The sequence below is a fragment of the Aedes aegypti genome, chromosome 2 (assembly GCF_002204515.2).
Source record: "Aedes aegypti strain LVP_AGWG chromosome 2, AaegL5.0 Primary Assembly, whole genome shotgun sequence".
Taxonomy (NCBI): Eukaryota; Metazoa; Arthropoda; class Insecta; order Diptera; family Culicidae; genus Aedes; species Aedes aegypti.
In genome coordinates this window covers 9,539,117-9,559,877 of record NC_035108.1, presented here as the reverse complement: position 1 = coordinate 9,559,877, position 20,761 = coordinate 9,539,117, and the positions used below count along the sequence as shown (strand labels likewise).

Below are 20,761 nucleotides of genomic sequence, written 5' to 3'. Positions count from 1 at the left end.
TTTGAATACTTGTGGCATGTGACAATGATGTTTCCCGCGAAGTGAAAAGACAAATTGCGGCTGCAAATCAGGCTTTGCAGAATTCGCTCTCATTTGAGTATGAATCACGATCAAAGCAAGCAAAGAAAAACATCTCATCTGTTGCGGTCCACGATCGTCATTGTATCGCTAGGTGTAACAAGTCTGTTAAATGGAAGCAACGAGCGAGAGCCCCAAAGAGAGAGCGATGATTAGGGGAATTAGGGGCATAATGAACACGTTAAGCAAATGTTCGTTTTAAGACCCTTAAATGGCAATGTTTTTAATTTACCCCCGGCTAGTTTTCAAGTTTAATGTTAGTACGACGTGTCACATTCGTTCATAGTGATAAAAATCATATCATATGTCAGAAAAGCGAGATAGAAAATTGGGTCGAAAACAAGGCTGGTAAAAAGGTATCGGGGCGAAATGAACACCTGTATGAAATTTAGGTATTCCAACATATTTAATGACTGTCAGTCATTCCGATAAGCAAAAGGACTCTCCCTCAATCATAATAGCTAAAAAGAACCTTTCTGGGTTCGTTACTTTGCTCAAAAATTAGATTCTTCCACGGTCTTGCTTATATGCCAATTTGAAACTGAGAAAATTTTGAAGTCAAATTTTTAAGAACAATTGAAGCAAAAAATATTTTTTTTTACCGTCAAGCATTTCAAATGCATTACAGATTTCATGCAGTGAATTTAATTTTGATGAAATATGTGTATTATCAGATATTGAGAGGGTGTCCATTTCGCCCCGTATGTTCATTATGCCCCTAATCCCCCTAAACCCATTTTACTCGCTTGTTTACCGATGGTGATGGGTATTTTTCTTTACTGACACGATAAACAATCCACGAACTTCCAATAGCAATAGTGTCCCCCAGGCTTGGAGCATGTTTAGAGGGGTTTTATCATACACTACTATCCCCCCAATCTGATCAAAGTTGTAGCAGTATACGATAAACAGTCTCTCATAATGTGCAGCATGTTATGACAGTTACAGAGAGCGATACGTGAGCGATACGTGAGCGATTCTCTCAATTTTCTCAGGATTCAATCCCTGCTGCAAATACAGTGGGATTCCGTTTTTGGCAACAAAGTTGAAAATTTCAGTTGCCAAAAACGGAACCGTGCCAAAATCGGAACCCATTTTTTTCATTTTATTATTGGTTTTGAAAACATCATTAGAGTATTATTACATTATCCTTATGGAACCATATGGCATCAAAACTTTGGAACATTACATTTCGAAGCAGATTTTCGTAGGGTTGGATTATGCTATGAATATATTGCTCCGTAATGGTTATTGCGACAAACGTTCTACATTCTTTTTAACGCTTAAAGTTCTTAAATGCTTTTTTACAAGCCTTATGTACACTATTTGTATTTGTGGGTCATGTGAAATTAATAATCGCTTAAGTGTCCTTTACTTAAGAAGCTGACATTTCCTTAGAACAGTGCATGAATACAAAAAAAAACAGTGATCAAGACATGTTTACAAAACAAAGGCGCTGGGTGTTATAAAACTGCATGATTTCTTTAATTTGAAGCACATTAAAAATCAGTTTGACTTTTAGGCTCTAGCGTAAAATTTGACAAAATTTGGTAAGTTTAGCAGTGATCCTTTAATTTTTGTTTCTGAAGCAAAGCATCTCATTACGAATTATTGACTGTAGTCAAAAGGGCAAACATAAACAACTACATCTCATAATCCATAAATTCGGCTCATAATTTTGTATAATACACGAACAAGCATCTTATTAGTTTTGTTTGAAAAGAGTTTTACTTGAGCTTGGTAACATACTTTATGAAATCAACGAAAATTTGCAGGATTCTGCTATGAAACTTCAAGAGCCTGATAAGGAATCTGTAGGAACACGCAAGGGCTCTGGAAGCATCTTGCTATTTCAATTCTTAGTATCTCGCTTAGGATTTCGCTAGGTATTGAAATCTTAGGATTTTGCTGCGATATTGCTAAGAGTTTATTAAGAATCACCACAGACAAACAGATGCAACACTCTAATTATTTTCATCGCACATCAGAATATCGCCCAATTCTAATATATGGTAGTTGGCCGATGGGCCACTCGTGGCGCTCACATCACTTTTGTTAGAGTTGACATTTGCTCACTACTGCCACCTAGTTCACGGTTGAAGTATTTTTAGCATTGGGCGTAAATGTTCACGTGACTAAGTTTTAAATTGTTAATTGTTCTAGCCGTTAAGTCTGTTTGTCTGTGGAATCACCATATTTTGTACATAAACCTCAATATCTAATTATACATTCCCACAATAATATGCAGACATTCTCAAGAATCCGTTGAAAATTGAAAGCTCCTTAAACCTAATAATTATTTTATCAGACCCGTATCCTTGATTATTTTTTTTTGTAAGAATGTTCAATCGTCTCTTGACAAATCTAGCGTCTTACAGAATCTCCAATGAATATGGAACGTAGAAAACATATTATACACACTTATACCACAGTCTAGAAATTTTGGACACTCTCTATCGTATTTATTGCACGCTTCAATTATATTTTTGAGAATAGAAGTGTAGTTTGGACTGCTCCGCATTTTTTTTCATGGTGGCGGTATCAAACGGAACAGTAGAATTCTTAAAAAATAAAATACGATATAGTAAAATATGCACACTTTTCATGGATTATATTTTGACACTAAAATAATACAATTTACTTTATGAAATTGCCGAAAAATTATTTTGCTTTATTTGTTTCTTTTACTGCGGTGTTTTAACTAACAAATCTAAAGGAAAGTGGTTTCATTCAGTGTTTCCCCACTGGCAGACTTAAGTGGGCTGGTCATTCAGCATGAATGCTCAAGAAAAGAGGTTGTTTTCTAATTGAGATACTGGTGGAGATTAATTGCCTCTATATAGAGACGAATGCCCCTTCTGGGTAAAGTCTCTCTAAACAAAAAAAAAAAAAAAAAAAAAAATTAATTGCCTCATGAAACTGCCTCATGCGAATGCATGAACAATGACCATCCCGATGTTAATAGGCGCGTACGAGAGTCGTTAGTAGCTGGTGGGATTTGGGCAAGGATTTGGGGGGAAATCGACGAAAACGGAGCTCTGCAATGCAGTCGGTTTGTAGTTGATTCGCAATTCAAATGATCAAAGCAACAGACACAATAACATTTACAAAAATTTCAAAACTCAAATGGTTTTCAAAAATGTTGCCAAAATCGAGGGGTGCCAAAAATGGAGCATGCCAAAAACGGAATCCCACTGTATTTGTATCTATTATTGCGGTGTGTTTTTACATGCGCAATGTAGGTAAATGCATAATAATAAAGACAGTGAGCCAAGAAGATGAGACAAGATTTATAATTGTAACTCTGTGTGAGTCATAGATTTTTTGTTGCTCTTATGTCGGTGCTGGTGCTTTGTTCGAACAAGCTGTTCCAAATCTGAAGAAAAGTGTTTTTTAATATATCACCTACTGGCAGACTCAAGTGGGCTGGTCACTCGATATGAATGCCTAAGAAAAAATATACTGGTGGAGATTGGTCTCATGAAACGTTGTCAATGTACGACCAATGACCATTCTGAAGTAAATAAGCGCGTACCCGAGTCCTTAGTAGTTGGTTAGATTTGGGAAAATATCGACGAAAATGGAGCTCTGGAATGTAATTGGTGTAGAGTTGACATGCTATTCAAATGACTAAAGCAACAGACACGATAATATTTACAAAAAAATACAAATTTTAATGGTATTGAAAAGTGTTGCCAAAAACGGATCCATTTTGTTGCCAAAATCGGGGGGTGCCAAAATCGGAGCATGCCAAAAACGGAGCATGCCAAAAACGGAATCCCACTGTAAAGCCTTGTATGGACTACGTAACTAGCTAAAGTCTCGCAACTGCGGGCAATAACAGGTCATGGACCGATACAGATGGGATGTTTTTCTTCGCTTGCTTTGATCTTGCTTCAAAATCAAATTGAGGTCTCCAAGCAAACTGCCACGAATACTAACGCAGATCAATCTTACACAAGTCGATTTCCTCAGAATGAAAACGTATCGATGTTCGTTTGACGTTTTTGAGCTTTCGGTCAACGTTAGTCCAACAAGGGAGTGAATGCTTGGCAGCAATTCTGTTTATGTTTGCTTTCTCACAGCAAACAAAAGCAATGTTGTGACAGTTCTCACAACAAACAAAGAAAATTTTGTCAACATTGCACTACTATGCAAGCAATTGGATTGGTCTATGAGCGCGATTGTTGCAATGCTTGGTTCAGACAATAGAAATATTAGTAGTAGAACGCTAGTGGAGCTGTTGTCACAAAACTTAATTAACTAATTATTACCTTTAATTGTTTTTTTTCCATTAATTACTTGATCCCACGCAAAAGAGGATGATTTGTTTTGGCCTTTGACACTTTGAGGCCCGGTGTTCACGCTGTCACATCGCAGCAAACTAGATGTTGGTCACACGAACAGCAGCGACATCAGCATTCTTAGGTTAATGTTTCTACTGTTCAGACACACCGTGTCCCGTGAACCTTGCCACAAGTAAATGTGTGCCCTTGGTGGAAAACACGGGGAAACGCATTTTTATGATGGTTGTAAAATGAATAATCAAATTTATTCCCATCAGTAATTCCAATAAACATGGAACATCATCGACAGGTTTACAGCCGGAGGGCCGTTCGTTCGTAGGGCCGTCGTCTAGCAGGTGTACGATGATGGCAATGGCCCCACCAAGCAACAGTTTCGATCGGTTTTGGGCGCGATGTGCCCATCGTTTTATTGACACCATTATCGATACAGCCCGAGGATTGGCTTTCCGTGAGTTGATCCACCCGCTGCACAATTTCAACATAACGAGCCCAGATTCTAGCCCAGGTGAAGTGACGTGAAATCGCGTCACATAAAATTGTCGACCAAGCCTGTCGAAAAGTGCGCCGAATTCTCTGCAATCTGCAGCGTTTCATTGTAAGCCGGCTTTTCCGACCTATTCAGGCGAAAGAATTGGTAAAATTTACTCGTTTTACGATCCACCACCAGCCAACAGCGTAACGATGGCTGTCTTGTAAAACGGAAAATTAAAACACGAGTGTTGCTGGGCCTGGCGCAACTATAACTACGCGAATAGAACCGGCACCATTCATGGCTTATGGCGGTTTTAAATTTGAACATGGACCGGCTAGTAGTGGCGATAGTGCCCGCAGCGGTTTAATTGGTGGCTGTAAATTTCCCTGAATTTTCAAGTTAGTTGAATGGGAAATTGGAGAATTCGCCTTTTGTTCCCTCGACATTCGAATTTACTGCCTGTGATTACAGGTAAGGTAGAAGATTCTGTAGGCTTTCTGTTGGTTCACATTAATTAGGGCTTGTAAAGCTCTCTGCGTGATTTTCTCTGGAAACTTCCATCTATGCATATTGTTGGTTTGTGTGGTTTATTAAGTATTGAGAAGTAGCGTTTAAATACATACTGCAGACCATTACTTCGTCATTAAGACATGTTTTGTCAATTTTCCATGGCAAATCTTTATTTAATACGAATTTTCCAATTTTGAGGCTATTACAAAAGTAAAGTACTGACATTTTTTCTTGGTTTTAAGTCCCTACTGGTTCCTACTTGCTGAGAGTGGTCCACTTCGTAACATTCTTTATCATGGATTGAAGAATGATTTTTCAAAATGAGATTATGAGTTTGTATTTTTATTGCAGTTCTAACGGGTTTGAGATTTTTTCATAATTACTCTATAGTAGTTTTAATACAAATCTACATTGTATTCGAGTCACCTGAATTCTAAAAATTTCAAAGAATACTATTTTCATGAAAATGATAGTTCAAGATTTGGGAGATTGATCTTCTGAATTTTAATTCGCCCCAATTACCACGCCTATTCATGGTTCTCAAAGTTAAACGAGGGTCAAAACCCCGCAGATGTTATTTTACGATCTAGCCGAGCCGCATTTAAGCTCAGCCTTTCGTTAACCCCTCTACCGGCAGCTTCATTTTTTACAGTCAACAAAATATTCAAATCGCGATAACTTTTTTGTTTCTTGGTATTTTTGCACGAGTTTTTCACAAGCTCTCAAAAAACTCTTCTAGTTTTAGAATATGTGTTGATATTGATTATTGGTAATCGTGAACCGGAGATATTCCAAAATTCCTTGGGGGACCGACGCGTAGCCATAACCCACGTGAATATCTTAGGCTGCAGAATTTTTATCGCATTCGGATACTCACTCCTTGGAACAATACATTAATGAGAGTATGTTGTGAAAAAATGAAGCAATTTGGTGGAATCGTCTTTGAATAATGATCATTTATGATGCTGGTACCACGCTGGCCAATTAAAGATCTTGAAAACTTCAAAAATCCTCATATCGTAATTTTCAGATTGCTCCTAGAATACTGAACCGATTTGCATGATTTTTTCAGAGTAGCTCCTTATTACCTGGAAATGTATAGCCAAAATTTATTTATTTTTTGATAAATAGACCAAAAACAAAATGGCCGCCAAAGACATTTTGTATGAAGAATGTCGGTCCCCCAAAAAACATTGGAATATCTTCAAAACCAGATCACCAATGATTAATATCGACATGGATTCTTATACTAGAAGAGTTTTTTGAGAACTTGTGAAAAACTCGTGCAAAAATACCAAGAAACAAAAAAGTTATCGTGAAATGATTTCTTTTGCGTTAAAAAATGAAGCTGCCGTTAGAGGGGTTAATAGCTGTTATTTTATCATTGATTGTTTTTTAAAGAAAATTCAGAGTTGAGTCTAAAAGGTATCTGAATTAGTTTGGGTTCGAATGGTTGATTATGACTTCTCTTTATGGGAAAATTTGAAACGCGACCATGAGCAAATTTCAGTGTATCATCCTCCCACCACAGTTTATGGGGCCCTGAAGTCCTCTCTCCATCTCACCAAATAATCAATTTGACCTTTGCAGTGCATTCATTACATTCCTAGAACAAGAAAATGGGCAGGAGCTAAATGACGCCCATTGAACCATTATTGAACTGTTTCTGATGGATTTTCGTTTTATCTCGCCCACATTGCCGTTTGATCATAGCCCGATGTGGAACCAGACAGCAATACCGAATGACAAATGCAATTCCCATCAAAATCACACTCAATTAAGCTCATTGGCAGCCAGATGATGCATGAAATCATCATCCGGAGTGTTTGCCTTACGCGGTGTGCCTTTTCACTGCTCCAAAGCCATGGGAATATTCTCACTAATTTGCACCTCCCTCTGTACCATTTCACCAACAGGGTAGAGCTACTGGTTTTGGCCATAGCTCAAACTGTAGCTATAGTGCAATATATATCGTTTCACGCAGTAAAAAAGCATGGAAAATGTTGTGTTCAGCACAACACTTTCATTCATTAAGGCATTACTTTGAAACTTCTTATAGGGGTTCATGTAGAAATTCGTTAAGGGATATCTTCAAAAACTTCGGTATGAATTTCTCTAGTATTTCTTACGAATTCCTTCGAGAATCTTTCTAATCCACACAAATTTTTGTACAATTTCAATGGATGTCTTGAGTGATTTCCTCTTGATTTCCCATAAAGATACTTTTGAGGATTCCTCCAAGAATTTCTTCAGGATTTTATTTCGAAAAAAATGTCAAGTATTTTTTTATTTTTTACTTTGAATTTTAAACGAAATTCTTAATATGGCTCATTTGAATTTGTTAACAGGATTTTCGCAGCTATTTCTTCAGAAATACTTAAACCTTCTAAATGCATATGGAAAATATTACCTGCACTGTCAAATGTCAAAATAACTATAGATGCAAACATTTCATCAAAATCGTACATATATTACCCCAAATTCTTCCTTCCAAGAATGCTTGAATGAATGCTTCCTTCAAGGATTTTTTAAAAAAAGACCTTAAGAAATCTGACCTGGAATTATTTCTGAAATTTAAACACAGATTCGTTAAACAACCACATCCGAGAGTTGTCAAGTTATTTCTCCTGGATTTTTCAAGGGATATAACTACACATTTCCTTAGGGAACTTACTACAATTCTTATTGATTTATTTCTTTGCTTTTCTCTGGGATTTTTTTAAGTTTCTCCTGCAACGTAGCCATGGATTCCTCTAAAGATTCTACTCTACTTATGGGATTGAATTCAAAACTTTTTCAATAATACTTCAAGTGATGATAGCAAGAAATTCCCATGCGTTTATTCCAAACTTTTTCCTGGGACTCTTCCAATAAATTTTCCAGAGCCTTTAGCAAAAAAATTTGAAGAGTTTCCTTCAAATATTCTTGAAAGGATCTTCAGTCCTGTGAAAATTTCTTCAAGACTATCAGCAGCTGCTCATCGCAAAAAAAATGTGCTGTCAAATCAAAGTTCATTCACAAATCTTACCCAAAAGTCGGGACGGACGTAGAGTTGGTGTAAGAACATACGCCTGGGATCAAATTCCATCACCGAGAAAGCCATTTTTGACGTCAGATTAACCGTGACGACTTCCTTTGGAAGGGAAGTAAAGCCGTTGGTTCCGAGATTTAGTGGGCTTCGTGACCGTGCGGTTAGTGTCACCAAGCATTTGGCCGCATCGTTCCAAGGAGTGTGGGTTCGATTCCCGCTTCAATCCGGAAAATTTTCGTCAGAAACGTTTTCCGACTGTGCCACTGGGCGTTGCATGTAATCAGAGCCGTAGCGTGGTCTCATGGCGCCCTTGGCGAACAACCATTTGAGCGCCCCTTATTCAAAGCAAAGTTTATAATGTTTTCCTTTATCTCTTTTTTAACGGATTCTCTGTCAAAGGCATGTTCATCTCAGCAAAACATTGTACAAGCTAGTGTTAAAAATTTCAAAAAAACAAAAAATTTTGAATGTCTATGGAGGCTTAATGATAAAGCTTAAGCATTAACTAAGAATTAGATATTCTAGAGAACCAGACAACCGTTTAAGCTAGTGATGACCAATCGATCAAGTTTCGAAACGCTAAAGTTTTGAAGTATAGCTTTAAAACATCTTAACCTTTAATAAATAGCTAATAAAATTACCGTTTATATGGTCAGAGGTGAATTCGTAACAACTATTGTATTTTTATCATCGTTAAAATCTTGGTAAAACTCTTTTTCTTAAATAAATTATTGTAGACATAGCCAAACCATTTATTTTGCATAAGAATAATACATATGGTCAATATTCCAATTTAAATGTTCAATAAATCTCTTAATGTAGTTTATTATTGACATTGTGTTAACATGAAAAAAAAAACAACCAGAAAATTGTCAATGAGTTTCAACTTCTTGAAGAATGAACAATAAATAAATTAATTCTAAATTAATTCCAAGATTTTGATTTTTGATGATGAAAGTTGTTCAAAGAATTTGTGTAAAAAATAGATGATGTTTTATATTTTATGAAATATCACAAAATTATCATCTAAATATTTTATTAAAAAATGAAGCATGAAATTGAAGTTTTGAAGCTAATCAGTTAAACCTTTTTAAAATATTAGAGAATTTGCTCTGATTCCTAGAAAATTCTTATTAAAATATTTTTATAAATTCGAGCTGTTATCAGTCAGTTTGAAGCATTTGTTTGGAGAAATGATAATTGTTACGAATAATAACCAACTTTAGGTTCTTTCAATGGTAAACAATTCTCTGCGAATTTTATTTACGATTCATTTATAATTGTGCTCAGTATTTCATCTAAATTTTGAATAAGACTCTATGAGAATTTTGTACAAGTTCCATGAGAACACCGTATAGCAATACTTAAGCATCCTGTTTAAATTTATTATTTTTTATCAGGGTTATGGATTATTTGACATGACTGTCAATGTGAATTGCGTCTTGAGGATTGTATGAAATTCAAGGCAAGATTTCTGTGACGTCCGCTGTATTAGCTTCGATTTGCCCGTATTCTACACACTATTTTTTGACACAGGCACAATGCGTAAACTGATTTACAAATAATTGTCATGAAGAACTATTAAAAAAAAAAGACAATTTACACCGTCTTCAGCACATAGGCTGCACAGACTGAACGATCACTAACAGTAGGCAACGGACAACACGAAACACCCAGTAGCCCAGCGATCAATTTTTCGTTTGACGAAAAGTTTTCTCCGACTGGAGCGGTAATCGAACCCACACCCCGTGGCACAATACGCCTAGACGACTGACGCCGCTAACCGCAAGGCCACGAAGCCCACAAAAATCTTTAATAAATTTGAAATGATTTATCTGAAAATTCTTTTCAATTAAAGCATCCTTCAACATCTTGTAGGATGCTTACAATATATTTTGTTATAATCGATTGTTATAATTCGAAATTTCTTTCAGAACTTAAAATGTTTATGTTTTCAAACATTGAATTTGAAGATGCCCTTATTTTATATGTATTTCTAAAACATTGACCACGTATTTTGGCGCCCCCCTGATCGCTTGCGCCCTTGGCGGATGCCAACCTGGCCATCCGCACGCTACGGCACTGCATGTAATCCGTTGTCTAGTGTGATGCTTCCTTCAAAGGACATAAGCGTCCACTGGAAGCCTTAACCTGTCGGTGTCTTCTTTGCCTTTATCTAGCCCAGGACTAAAAATTTCGGTATAATATTTATCCAAATCCAGATTCACTGGATTCATTGAATAACTTTTTTCACGTGTCGGATTGTTTCGCGGTCTTCGGCAATATTCTTTATCATAGAAATACCTATTGAGGACTGTGTTCAGAATTTTTATAGAGGTCAATAGGCGACCTCTGGCGATTTTTCTTTGCAAAATTAAGTTTTCCCATAGAAAATCCCATACAAAATTTGAACGGCTGGCGCGTAAACATAGTTTCACCCATCAAGCTGAAATTTTGCACAGTTGTTATGGGAGCTAAATGCAATCCGAAAAGTGGACTGGAGCGAGAATCTAAATTTTATCCCACACTATTGAACATGCCCTGCACCTTACGCCTTTGATATTCCCTTGTAACACGTCAGCTTTTCCCACGCAGAGATGCGGCAACACCTAGAAACAACTCAAACTTTAATCTACCACAAATCGTGAGAGTAGAGAACGTTATCATCTCGTACGAGCCGATTAGACAAACGACAACGAATGACGAATGGTTTTGGAGCAGCAGTGTAACGCTTTATCTACACGGAAGACTTGGGATTTCAGTTGAGCAGATGAAAGAGAAAACGACACTTCGGCCACACAATGGTCTGTGGTTCATACAAACACTACACGTTTGAAATGTGACGCAGACATCGATCCGTTAGGCAGACAGTTTTGGTTGATCCATCAAGCTCATCGCAGGCTAGCGGAGAAGTGACGGTCGACGCAGGGTGATGAAGCAGCCAGTGATATCTCGTCAAAAAGTTTCGAAGAAGCCGTCGAAGAGCTGGATCGAGTCGGTGAGCGACAAAAGTGCCAAGGTGGAGGATTGTCTCAAGCCGAAACCGTCGTCATCGCTAAAATGTCTGTGTGATGAATTTTGCATGACCAATACGCTACTGCATGGTGCAGAAGTTGACGAGCGAACGAGGAATGCATGCCAACGAAGATACGGGCCCGTGAGTAGGATTGAAAAAGACAAGTGGATGAGACAGTCAAGGAAGGGAGGAGCTGGAAGACTTTTCCAGTGAAAGGAAGGAAGCGTACGGAATTTGGTTTGGTGTTTCAGGAAATTTATGTGTTAAATCCAGGCTTGATAATGCTCTGAATTCGGTGACATATTCTAGAGCAGCTTGCTGCCTTTGCCTCTTTACGAGGGAGCGAAAAAATACTAAGCAGAGAGGCAACAAAAAATGAGTGAGGAAGACGCAGCACAAAACACAACAGGGGAAATATTAATAAAAAAGAGTGCTATCACAACTCCGCGAGGCCTGCTTTGTTCGGACGGGTCGCTCAAGAGTTCTTTTGAAGTGCAAATAAAGTTGAGCATACCAACAAAAGAGAAAGAGCACCCGAAAAAAATTTTTTTTTCGCGCTCGCTCGGATTGTTTGAGGATCGGTGTTAAAACGATGAGTTAAACTTTTACTCCTCAGAAAAACGTCAAAATCGCCTCATTTTTGCATCACAGGGGAGTTTTTGTCAAACTTGGTTAAATCTACTTCAGCGTCATTTTGAGTAAGGGGAGATCTCCCAGTAACGGACAGCACCCAATACTGGACAAAGTCGAAAAATTGAGAAATCAAGGTTCAATCAAGATGGCGTATTAGAACAAAAGGAAGCTATTATGGAGACTAATTTTCGCGTAGAATAACACATCCATGTATTGTTTAGAGATGCTTGAAAAAAGTTTGAAAAGTTTACGTATCGCCTTAAATTTGAAACTAATTAGTAATTATTTTAAATACTGCAACACATTTCCCTGAATTCTGTCCAGAATTGTTCCATTTTTAACTAAATATATCTAAGAATTCATTCTTAAATTTATTTAAATATTTTATTTTTTCATTAATTCTTTCTGGCATACACTCTACAATTCTTTCAAAACTAACACCAGCAGCAACTCCAAGAATCAAGAATTACTCCTAGATCACCAAAATTTTTACAGAGGTTCATGCTTCTGTGCGGATTTATGCCTGCTTAAGCTTAAGCTTGATTTGCCGCCCGTGGTTGCTACTCTAGTATCGCCAGATCAGCTGCACTTACATAAGGAACCAACCAGATGACTGCCTGGGACTAACAGGTACCTTCAGTGAATAAGTGCTGGTGATCTTCTATTTTTAGGCGATAATGGCGCCTGCCACGTCAGAACGCAGACCAATGAGAGGAAGGGGGAGGAATTGATGATGCATTAAACTAGCTCCCACAGTAGACCGTGCATACCACTGCGTCTACACCAATTCATACGGGACGGAGTAGGGTTGGCATCATTTTTATGGCAGAGAGGCTTGCTGTTTGGTTAGCAAACTGCCTATGTATCAGGCGTAAGAAAAGGCGTGCTATAATGAAAAAAAAAAGAGACATAAAGAGAAAGTGAAATAAACAACTACAAAGTACGAGGAATGGAGTGGACCTGGGATTGAACCCATTACCTTCTGCTTATGAAGCAGAAACGGTAGCCATTGGACCACAAACCCCGTTAGCCATAAGAGCTTCTCTGCGGATTTCTTCAGAAAATCGTAAATATTTTTTCAGTAAATTTTCATAGAAATCCATCTTGAAGTTTCTTCAAAAAACATTTTAGAAATATTTCAGTCATCATTTAAGAAAGTCGTTCAAATAATAGGGTTTTTCTTACAATATCTCCCACAGAAAATTATGGAATCCAAGAAGTATCCTGAGAAATTTTCTTCAGATTCTGCAGATTATTTCTCAATAGTGTTCTTAGAGGTATTCAAAGATTAAAAAACAATAAAAGAAACACCACTCTAGACAACGGAGTAGTATGCAATGCGCAGTGGCACAGTCGAAATACATTCCTCATAAAATATTTTCCGGATCGAAGCGATGATTGAACCCACATTCCTTGACACTTACCACACGGCCAGGAAGCCCATATAAAATTGTTATCATAAAAATTAAACCCGAAGTCCTGATAAAATATGAGCTCTTTTCAGTGGCGCGGGAAGTGGGTAGGACAGGTAGGACATGTACTACGCACAAAAACACCTGGGTAGGACAGTCAAAGGATTGCCCTACTCACGAATAAACCAAACACAAAAAAATAAGGTCAGCAGAAAGCTTAAAACAATAAATAGAACCATTTATTATCTGTTCAATAAACATAAAAACTCGATGAACGTTGTACTTATTCTGCACGATAAGGGTTTTCATGGTTTTCTTATGCCGGGTAAAAAGGGACATAGTTTTTACATGCCCCCCAAACGTTCAGACTTGTGAGAAGAACGATTGAGAATATCTATAGTGAAAATCCTTGGAAGCTACCTTTAATAAATCATACAAGAAACTTTTCGTTAGAAAAACAAATGGAGCAATCCTCTATGGCATTTCTTAATGAATCAATGGATTGTTTTTTAAAAATATCTACGGCCAACCTTGTATATGTTTTTGGATAAATTGCCGTGAGCATTCCTGGAAGTAAGTTAAAAGAAATTTCTTGAACATCCATAGAAAATTATCAGAAGATTATTGGAGAATCGTTGGATGATGTAATGGAGTGATACCAGTCACATCGTGTTATACACAGCACGAGTGTGATGGTGCTAGCGATTTCTGAACGTGCGATCACTCTTGATATAACCTATCATTTCCTTACGATTTTCAGAGTAATTCCTATAGAACCTCCACAGCACCCTCTCTACAATTTCTAGGCTGATTCAGAATAGCCGTAGAAATTTCTGAGAGTTAGTTCATATTTAACTCCTGAAAAATGAATTAATCGAATTCCTACTTATAATTTGTGGTATAATTCATAAAAATATTTAGAGAAAATGTTGACGATTTTTTTACAGAATTGTTGAAGAAATTCTTACGATATATTTGACTACTATACAAATTCACAGATTTTTTTTCTGTTCATCTATTTGCTATCTATAAACAGATGAGAAAAATAGAACAGCCTTGTTGACTGTATATGCAAGCAGTTTGCTCTATTTTATTATATTTGGTAAATAAAATTTTTTGAAAAAAGGTTATAAATATAGAAAATATTCATATATTTTTCAATTTGAAGGATAACAAAAGTTGATCCAAAGAATGATCCTAAAGGCAGGTCTGATAGTAGGTTAATTTTTAGAGACTTGGTGTCTATTTTAATGCAAGTTTATATTTTTTCCTCATTCTGCTTGCATTGAATCCTGATGCAAAATTATACAGGTTCCAAAGAACCTTTCAGATACTACAACAAGGTCAACAGGCTATTCAAGAATTTCGTAACAGATTTCCCGAGGAAAAGCTTCAGGAAATATCATAGTGATTTTATTAAGAACACTTTCAGGGTCTCCTACAGCGATCTCTGAAAAAAAAAAAAATTTCTTGAGATTTCTCTACCAATTCTCCTAGTGATTCGATTTTTCAAAATAACATGCTTAGAAGATTTTCTCCAGAATTTGCTCCAGGAAATCCTTGAGAACTTCAGAGCTACTATCTCCAGTAATTTCCTCAGATATTACTTTCAATTTTTCCAAAACTATCCTAGAATTTTCTCCAGATATGTTTTTCACTAATCCTTCAACCGATTTCTCCAGTTGATACTCTAGGAACTCATCCAAAGATTGAAACAAAATTTCTCCGGAGGAAATTCACAAAGCTTTAGGGTTTTTTTTAATCCAGTGAAAGTTCCTCAAAAAATTATTTCAAAGATCCATATTCATTCATTCCCTAAATTTTATCAGAGGTTGCTATAGGATTTTCCTAAAAAATATCTCACGGATTTATCTGTCTGAAAAATTTCCTTGCCATTTCCCTGGAGACGTTACTGGAAGAATTCCCTGAAAAAAATCAATACTCACTTAAGAAAATCTCAACAAAATTATTAGCGGATCAACTGTAGAAATCTTAGAAGAAATCTGTGGAGCAATTGCTGAAGGCATCTTAAGGAAATCCCAAGACAAAAACTTATATTAATTTTAAATCACAATTTTAAAGGAAATGAATAAAATTTTTTGAAAACGTTTTGACCGGGAATCTTGGAGGATATCCTAGGAAAATCGATGGATTATATAAGAGGAACTAGGAATTTCTTGAAAAATTTCTCATGAGATTTCGGAGAAATTCAGATGATTCCTAAAATACTTTTTGGAGATATTCCAAAAAAGTACCTAGAAAACCTAGACTGAATTCTTAAAATATCCTTGAAAAATTCTTTGAGAATTCGCTAGAAAAAATCCTGGAGAAATTCCTTGGGAAATAATCACTAATTGAACTCTTCTGGAAATTTCCGGGGTAATATCTGAACATTTGGGCAAATTCCTGAATGAATTGAATGAAATTTCTGATGAGATTCCTGGACAAAATCATAAAAAAACACACTCGTTGTAATGTAACTAAGAACACTTAAAGAAGGCTTTAGATCTTGAATCAATGTCTGCTCTGATGCTATGAAAAATCAAACTTTTATCTGCTGGCTCCTATTGGTTTCATTTTTTTTGGTCCCTGTTGGTCTTCTTCTGGTCAGTGACAAAAATCTAGTTTTGAAAGAAATCTACTTTGAAGTTTTTTTTTCAGAAATGTTTCATTCTTTACAAATTGTATGGAAGTAAAAAAACAGGCTGGAAAGTCTTCTAAGAATTAAGTTCATATATTTGTTGCGCAGAAAAAACAACTTTGAAATATCGTTAGAATACTTCAAAATAGTTGAATTTCTTCAACTCAAAACCGACCAACTTACACCCGTTTACGTTTGAGCCCCTCAAATGAGTAACTTTCAATTTCCAGTCAAGGATTAAAATTTTTCTTAGTTTCACTGCGCACAAAATATTTGCCAACGTTTGTCCTACCCATGGTTTCGAACGTGGACGCGCCTCTGGCTCTTTTAAAATGTATTTTTAGAAACATTTCTGTATCAATATTTGAAATAATTCTGAGAAAATAAAAATATTCTAGGGAAGTCACCGACATCTCGAGAAATCTATGCGAGATGTTTTTGATAAATTTTAAATTAAATTGTTTCCTTAAAAAATAATTTGTTTTGGTATTTCAGATCAAGTTCAAGAGGGTATGAAGAAATTTCTTACAAAAAAATATCCCTTCAAACTTCCCAATAAGTTCTTTTTTAGAATTACTGTAACGATTGATCGGTATTCAGACAGAATGAAACAAGTGTTTTCAAGAGTTTCAGGATAATGTACCCCGGGCATTCGAAATATCAAAATATTAGCTGTAATAGTGGAACTTATCCATTTGATGATACGTCTGTTTCATAATAAGTAGCATCGTAAAAAATAATAGAGCTCATAACATAACTTTAGAACACCAAAATATCATCTAGTCCGGTTTGTCTAAACACCAAACAATTAATTGTGTTACTTCTAATGAATATAAAAATAAATGTCAGGATTTCATACATGATTTATTGGAGGTGTCTTGAGAGATTTTCTGTGCAAAGTATTTGTAGAAATTTCATAGGAATTTTATTTTATATAGAGAAATATATATAGTGGAAAAAGAGGAGTCTCAGAAGAAATATGTGATTTTATCTCTTATAAGATTCCTAGTAAGATTCATTTCGGACTTGTGTGATGTCTAGTTTCAAGTGATGTCTGGTCAAATCTCTTGCAGAAGTCTGAAAAAGATCAGGATGCATTTATATTTAAAATTAATTCCTAAGATCATCTTTTAAAATTTTTAATAAAATATTCATCTTTATAGCAAAACACTTAATTTTGAATTTTTTGATTTTTTTCCTCGTCTGCCTTTGCGTATGCGCTCTTCAATTTAAAAGCGTAGATGAACTGAAATCTCGTTATCAGAAACCAAAACGGCAGGGGCTTAGAGAAGTTTGAAATTTTGTGGTTACGATATTGACGATATAATATATTATGTAGTTCTGTAGAGAAAATTTCATCTCGATTGTTTGAAAGGGAAGAAAACTAGAATATGCCAAAGATGAGCATTTTGTATAAAAAATTGACATGCGCTGCCATTATTCAGAACAGCACTGTAAGTTCTAGATAACGTCAGAGTCTTGATTTTGAAGGTGTTACTAAATAAGCATGCCAGTGGATCAGATGAGAACAGTGTTCTTGGATAAGTGATTAATATTCACAAAGACGCTTTTGGGAATGGAATAGCGGAATGCAACAAGCACTACGTTTCATTTACCATGACTTTTTGTTCACGGATTCGGAAACTTTTTTTTACGTGTGGTGGTCTTAATTTACCAACGTGAGTTGAAACGTAAAAAAGTTTTCTGATCAGTTCGGCTACTGTTCATACATAGTATAGATTGGATGCTATCATCTGACGAATTTGCAGTACACGTCATGATATGAAATAATTTATGCTTGCAAATTATATTCTCTCAGTCTGACCAAAACCTGTGCTTCTACCCTACTCACCTAGTATCCTTCTTACAATTCTTTCGTTCCAGCGCTTCGGATGATTCCCCGTGGTCTTCGGTGTACCGGATCAGCTACATGTGGTACTCGTTCCTGGGAGCCTTCCTGACGGTGTTCTTCGGTTTCATCATTTCCCTGATGACGGGGGGTCTCACCTTGTGCGGACTTCCTACAAACTCCAGCGATCTGCCAACTCCTGGAAACGATCGGGTCGAAAGCAGCTATGCCAAGTCGATGAACGGCAGCATAAACGGGAAGGAAACGAAGGCAAGAAAATCAATTACCAGAGATGGCTCCATCCGAATCCAGAATGGTGCACCGATGACGATGATGATGAAAACCGGTGTCTCCTGCAAGAGCTGGAAGAAGACCAAGGACGAAGGCAACATATTTGCAATCGAAGGATATCGTAATCAAGCTCCAGGCAGCGCCACCTCCCCCAACAACACCGATTCCGGCCCGGTAAGCCCGGGTCGTCTCGCTCTGGAGGTGGAACGTGGAAAGGTTTAATTATGGATTTTAGCAGCTTGTGTCTGCGGGCACGTTCCACCCTCGGGTGGGATTACTTCGGGATTTGGTATGTGGGACGAATCATTCCAGTGTAATCTTGTGGGCTTTTTCGATCGATTGAGATTGGAAGTTTGGTGCGATTACTTGCTTTTGCAGTTCAAGTATTTAAGCAGATGAAACAGATAATCAATCCCTGAACTAAGATGATACCCGACTGTTCTAGAACCAGCACTATTTATTTCCATTTTATTCTGGAATTCTTAACTGCAAAAAACACTTACTAGTTGATAGGCAAAAGGATGAATTTAGCAACGGATGTAATTTGAAGTACAAATCGTAGAGGAAGAGATGATTCCCGGTGCCACTTGGAGAGCATGTGAGTGGCACCAGCAGGAGTGCATTTTGTTATTACAGAATTGATGAGTTTTTAATTGATGTAGGAAATTGTGTCCTGAGATTATCTGTTATCCCAGAAAATTCTGTTCCATCTCGGAATCGATCGCATATTTATTATACAATTAGAGTAAGTTTATTATGCTTAGGAAGTTATGATTGTGTATGCCTTTATGGATGGCAATAAATCTGAGAAAACATAACTGAGGCTCTTTGGTGCTGAAAGAAAATCCTTGTACATACGTTCGTCTCTATCGCATGTTCTCAGCGATTTAGCGTATGATGGTTTGTAGATATGCGTGAATCTGTTATGTAATTTGAATCTAAATCCTACCTTCGACTTGAAATCCTAGAGATATTAGGGCAGTAATCTTTTTACTGTAACTCTTAGCTATTCTGGCGTTATAATATCGTTCGATTTCACGTGTGATCTATAATAGTAGCTAGTTAGTCGGGTTGGACTTTCCTGGACATTAAGTTTCATTGTGCATGCCAAATATCTTATAGATATCGTATGTCGAATTTAATGAGCTTATAGCAGAAAACACAGAAGATTTGTATCCCTGCTCCTGGCTACGCCTAAACTTCAATCGTTCAACATAACAATACAGCACCCCTCACAGGAAACTCACACCATTTTGGTTCAAAATTTATTGTTACAATAAAAGTCCATCAACACGCGGCTCGAATCCGCGATGATTCGCACTTCTGACACGCGTCTATTTTTTTGGAACTTCCAATTAAAATTCCCAATCTCCGATGAATGAAGCCAACCCCACTTTCGCCTCGCAACGGGATCCTCTTTCAACTGGAGCCATCAGAGGAGCACTTAATTTAAACACCGAAATTGAACATCATAAATAACAGCAATCATCGCCCGGAACGACAAAAGCTCTCCACGCCGGGCCCGATTTTATGCACGTACTGACGTACCAACTCTCCACACATCACATAAAAACCGGAACCGGACGGGATAGAAGTGGCTCTCAGACCCGGCAGCTTCCATTTGGACCATTCAAGCACCCTTTGGATTGTGCCAGTCGATGGGGTACTTTTGTCTGATGAGATGGCGATGAGGATATGGTAGTAATTCATCGAATGTTACAATATTCTTACATCCGGAGTATCATTCGGTGTTCGTGGAAAGTTCGACTGGAATGGTTGGCTGGATTTCGCAGCAATACTTGATTGGTATGCCATGGAGTCTAGATATATGAAATGGTGAGTTCAAAGAGCGGTATTGATTATCCAAAAATTATCTGGAATAGTTGTAGGGCAACAGGTCAAATTTACAAACTGAGCGGTTCCATTTGAATTCGAATGTCGGTTTACTTTTGTATTTTTTTTTATTTGGCATATGCTTTCTTTATACCCAAAAATGACTATTTGCATCATCGGTTCGCCATTTTTACCCTAGCGTTACTTTTGAGAAGGGCCTAAGAAAAAAAACCTTAACAATTTTCAAAAAAATAAAACTCAGAAAGTATTTGTCTGGTCGGTTTGGTGTCTTGCGCAAAGTTTTAGGTTATTGTTGGAACTATCTGGAAAAAATATACACTGTAAAAAAATGTTGTATTTTTTTTATTTCGAAAATAAAGCTTAAAAGTCCATTTTCTCTAAAATCGTTTTTTTTTTAATTTTTAATATTTTAAAGTAGACAAAAAATGGAGTCTTTTGCACAGTGGGTCAAGATGGAGAACCTTGGACAAAAAAGTTATGATTTTTTTAAAAAAAGGTTGTTTTTCAATATGGTCAAAATAAACTTTTTGAATGCTTTCCCAATTTTATGAAAGTACGCAAAATTTGCAACAAAAAAAGGTACCGTAATCCGGGGGCAAATTGCATGCTTTCTAGTTTATAGAAATTCCATGCTTTCTAGTTTATAGATGTCTAATGATGATTTTAA

At 36.8% G+C, this 20,761-nt stretch overlaps 1 protein-coding gene across 2 annotated transcripts in view; it reads left to right on the top strand.

Moving 5' to 3' along the window:
• LOC5567814 (sodium-coupled monocarboxylate transporter 1) overlaps positions 1-19,058 on the top strand; it is a 269,027-nt gene extending 249,969 nt beyond the window's left edge. For both annotated transcript variants that reach the window (XM_001657669.2, XM_021839878.1), the window contains exon 12: positions 17,985-19,058. In XM_001657669.2, coding sequence (XP_001657719.2) covers positions 17,985-18,462 — 478 coding nt within the window. In that variant the 3' untranslated portion in view covers positions 18,463-19,058. The remainder of the gene's footprint in view (positions 1-17,984) is intronic.
• Positions 19,059-20,761: the final 1,703 nt, after the last annotated feature.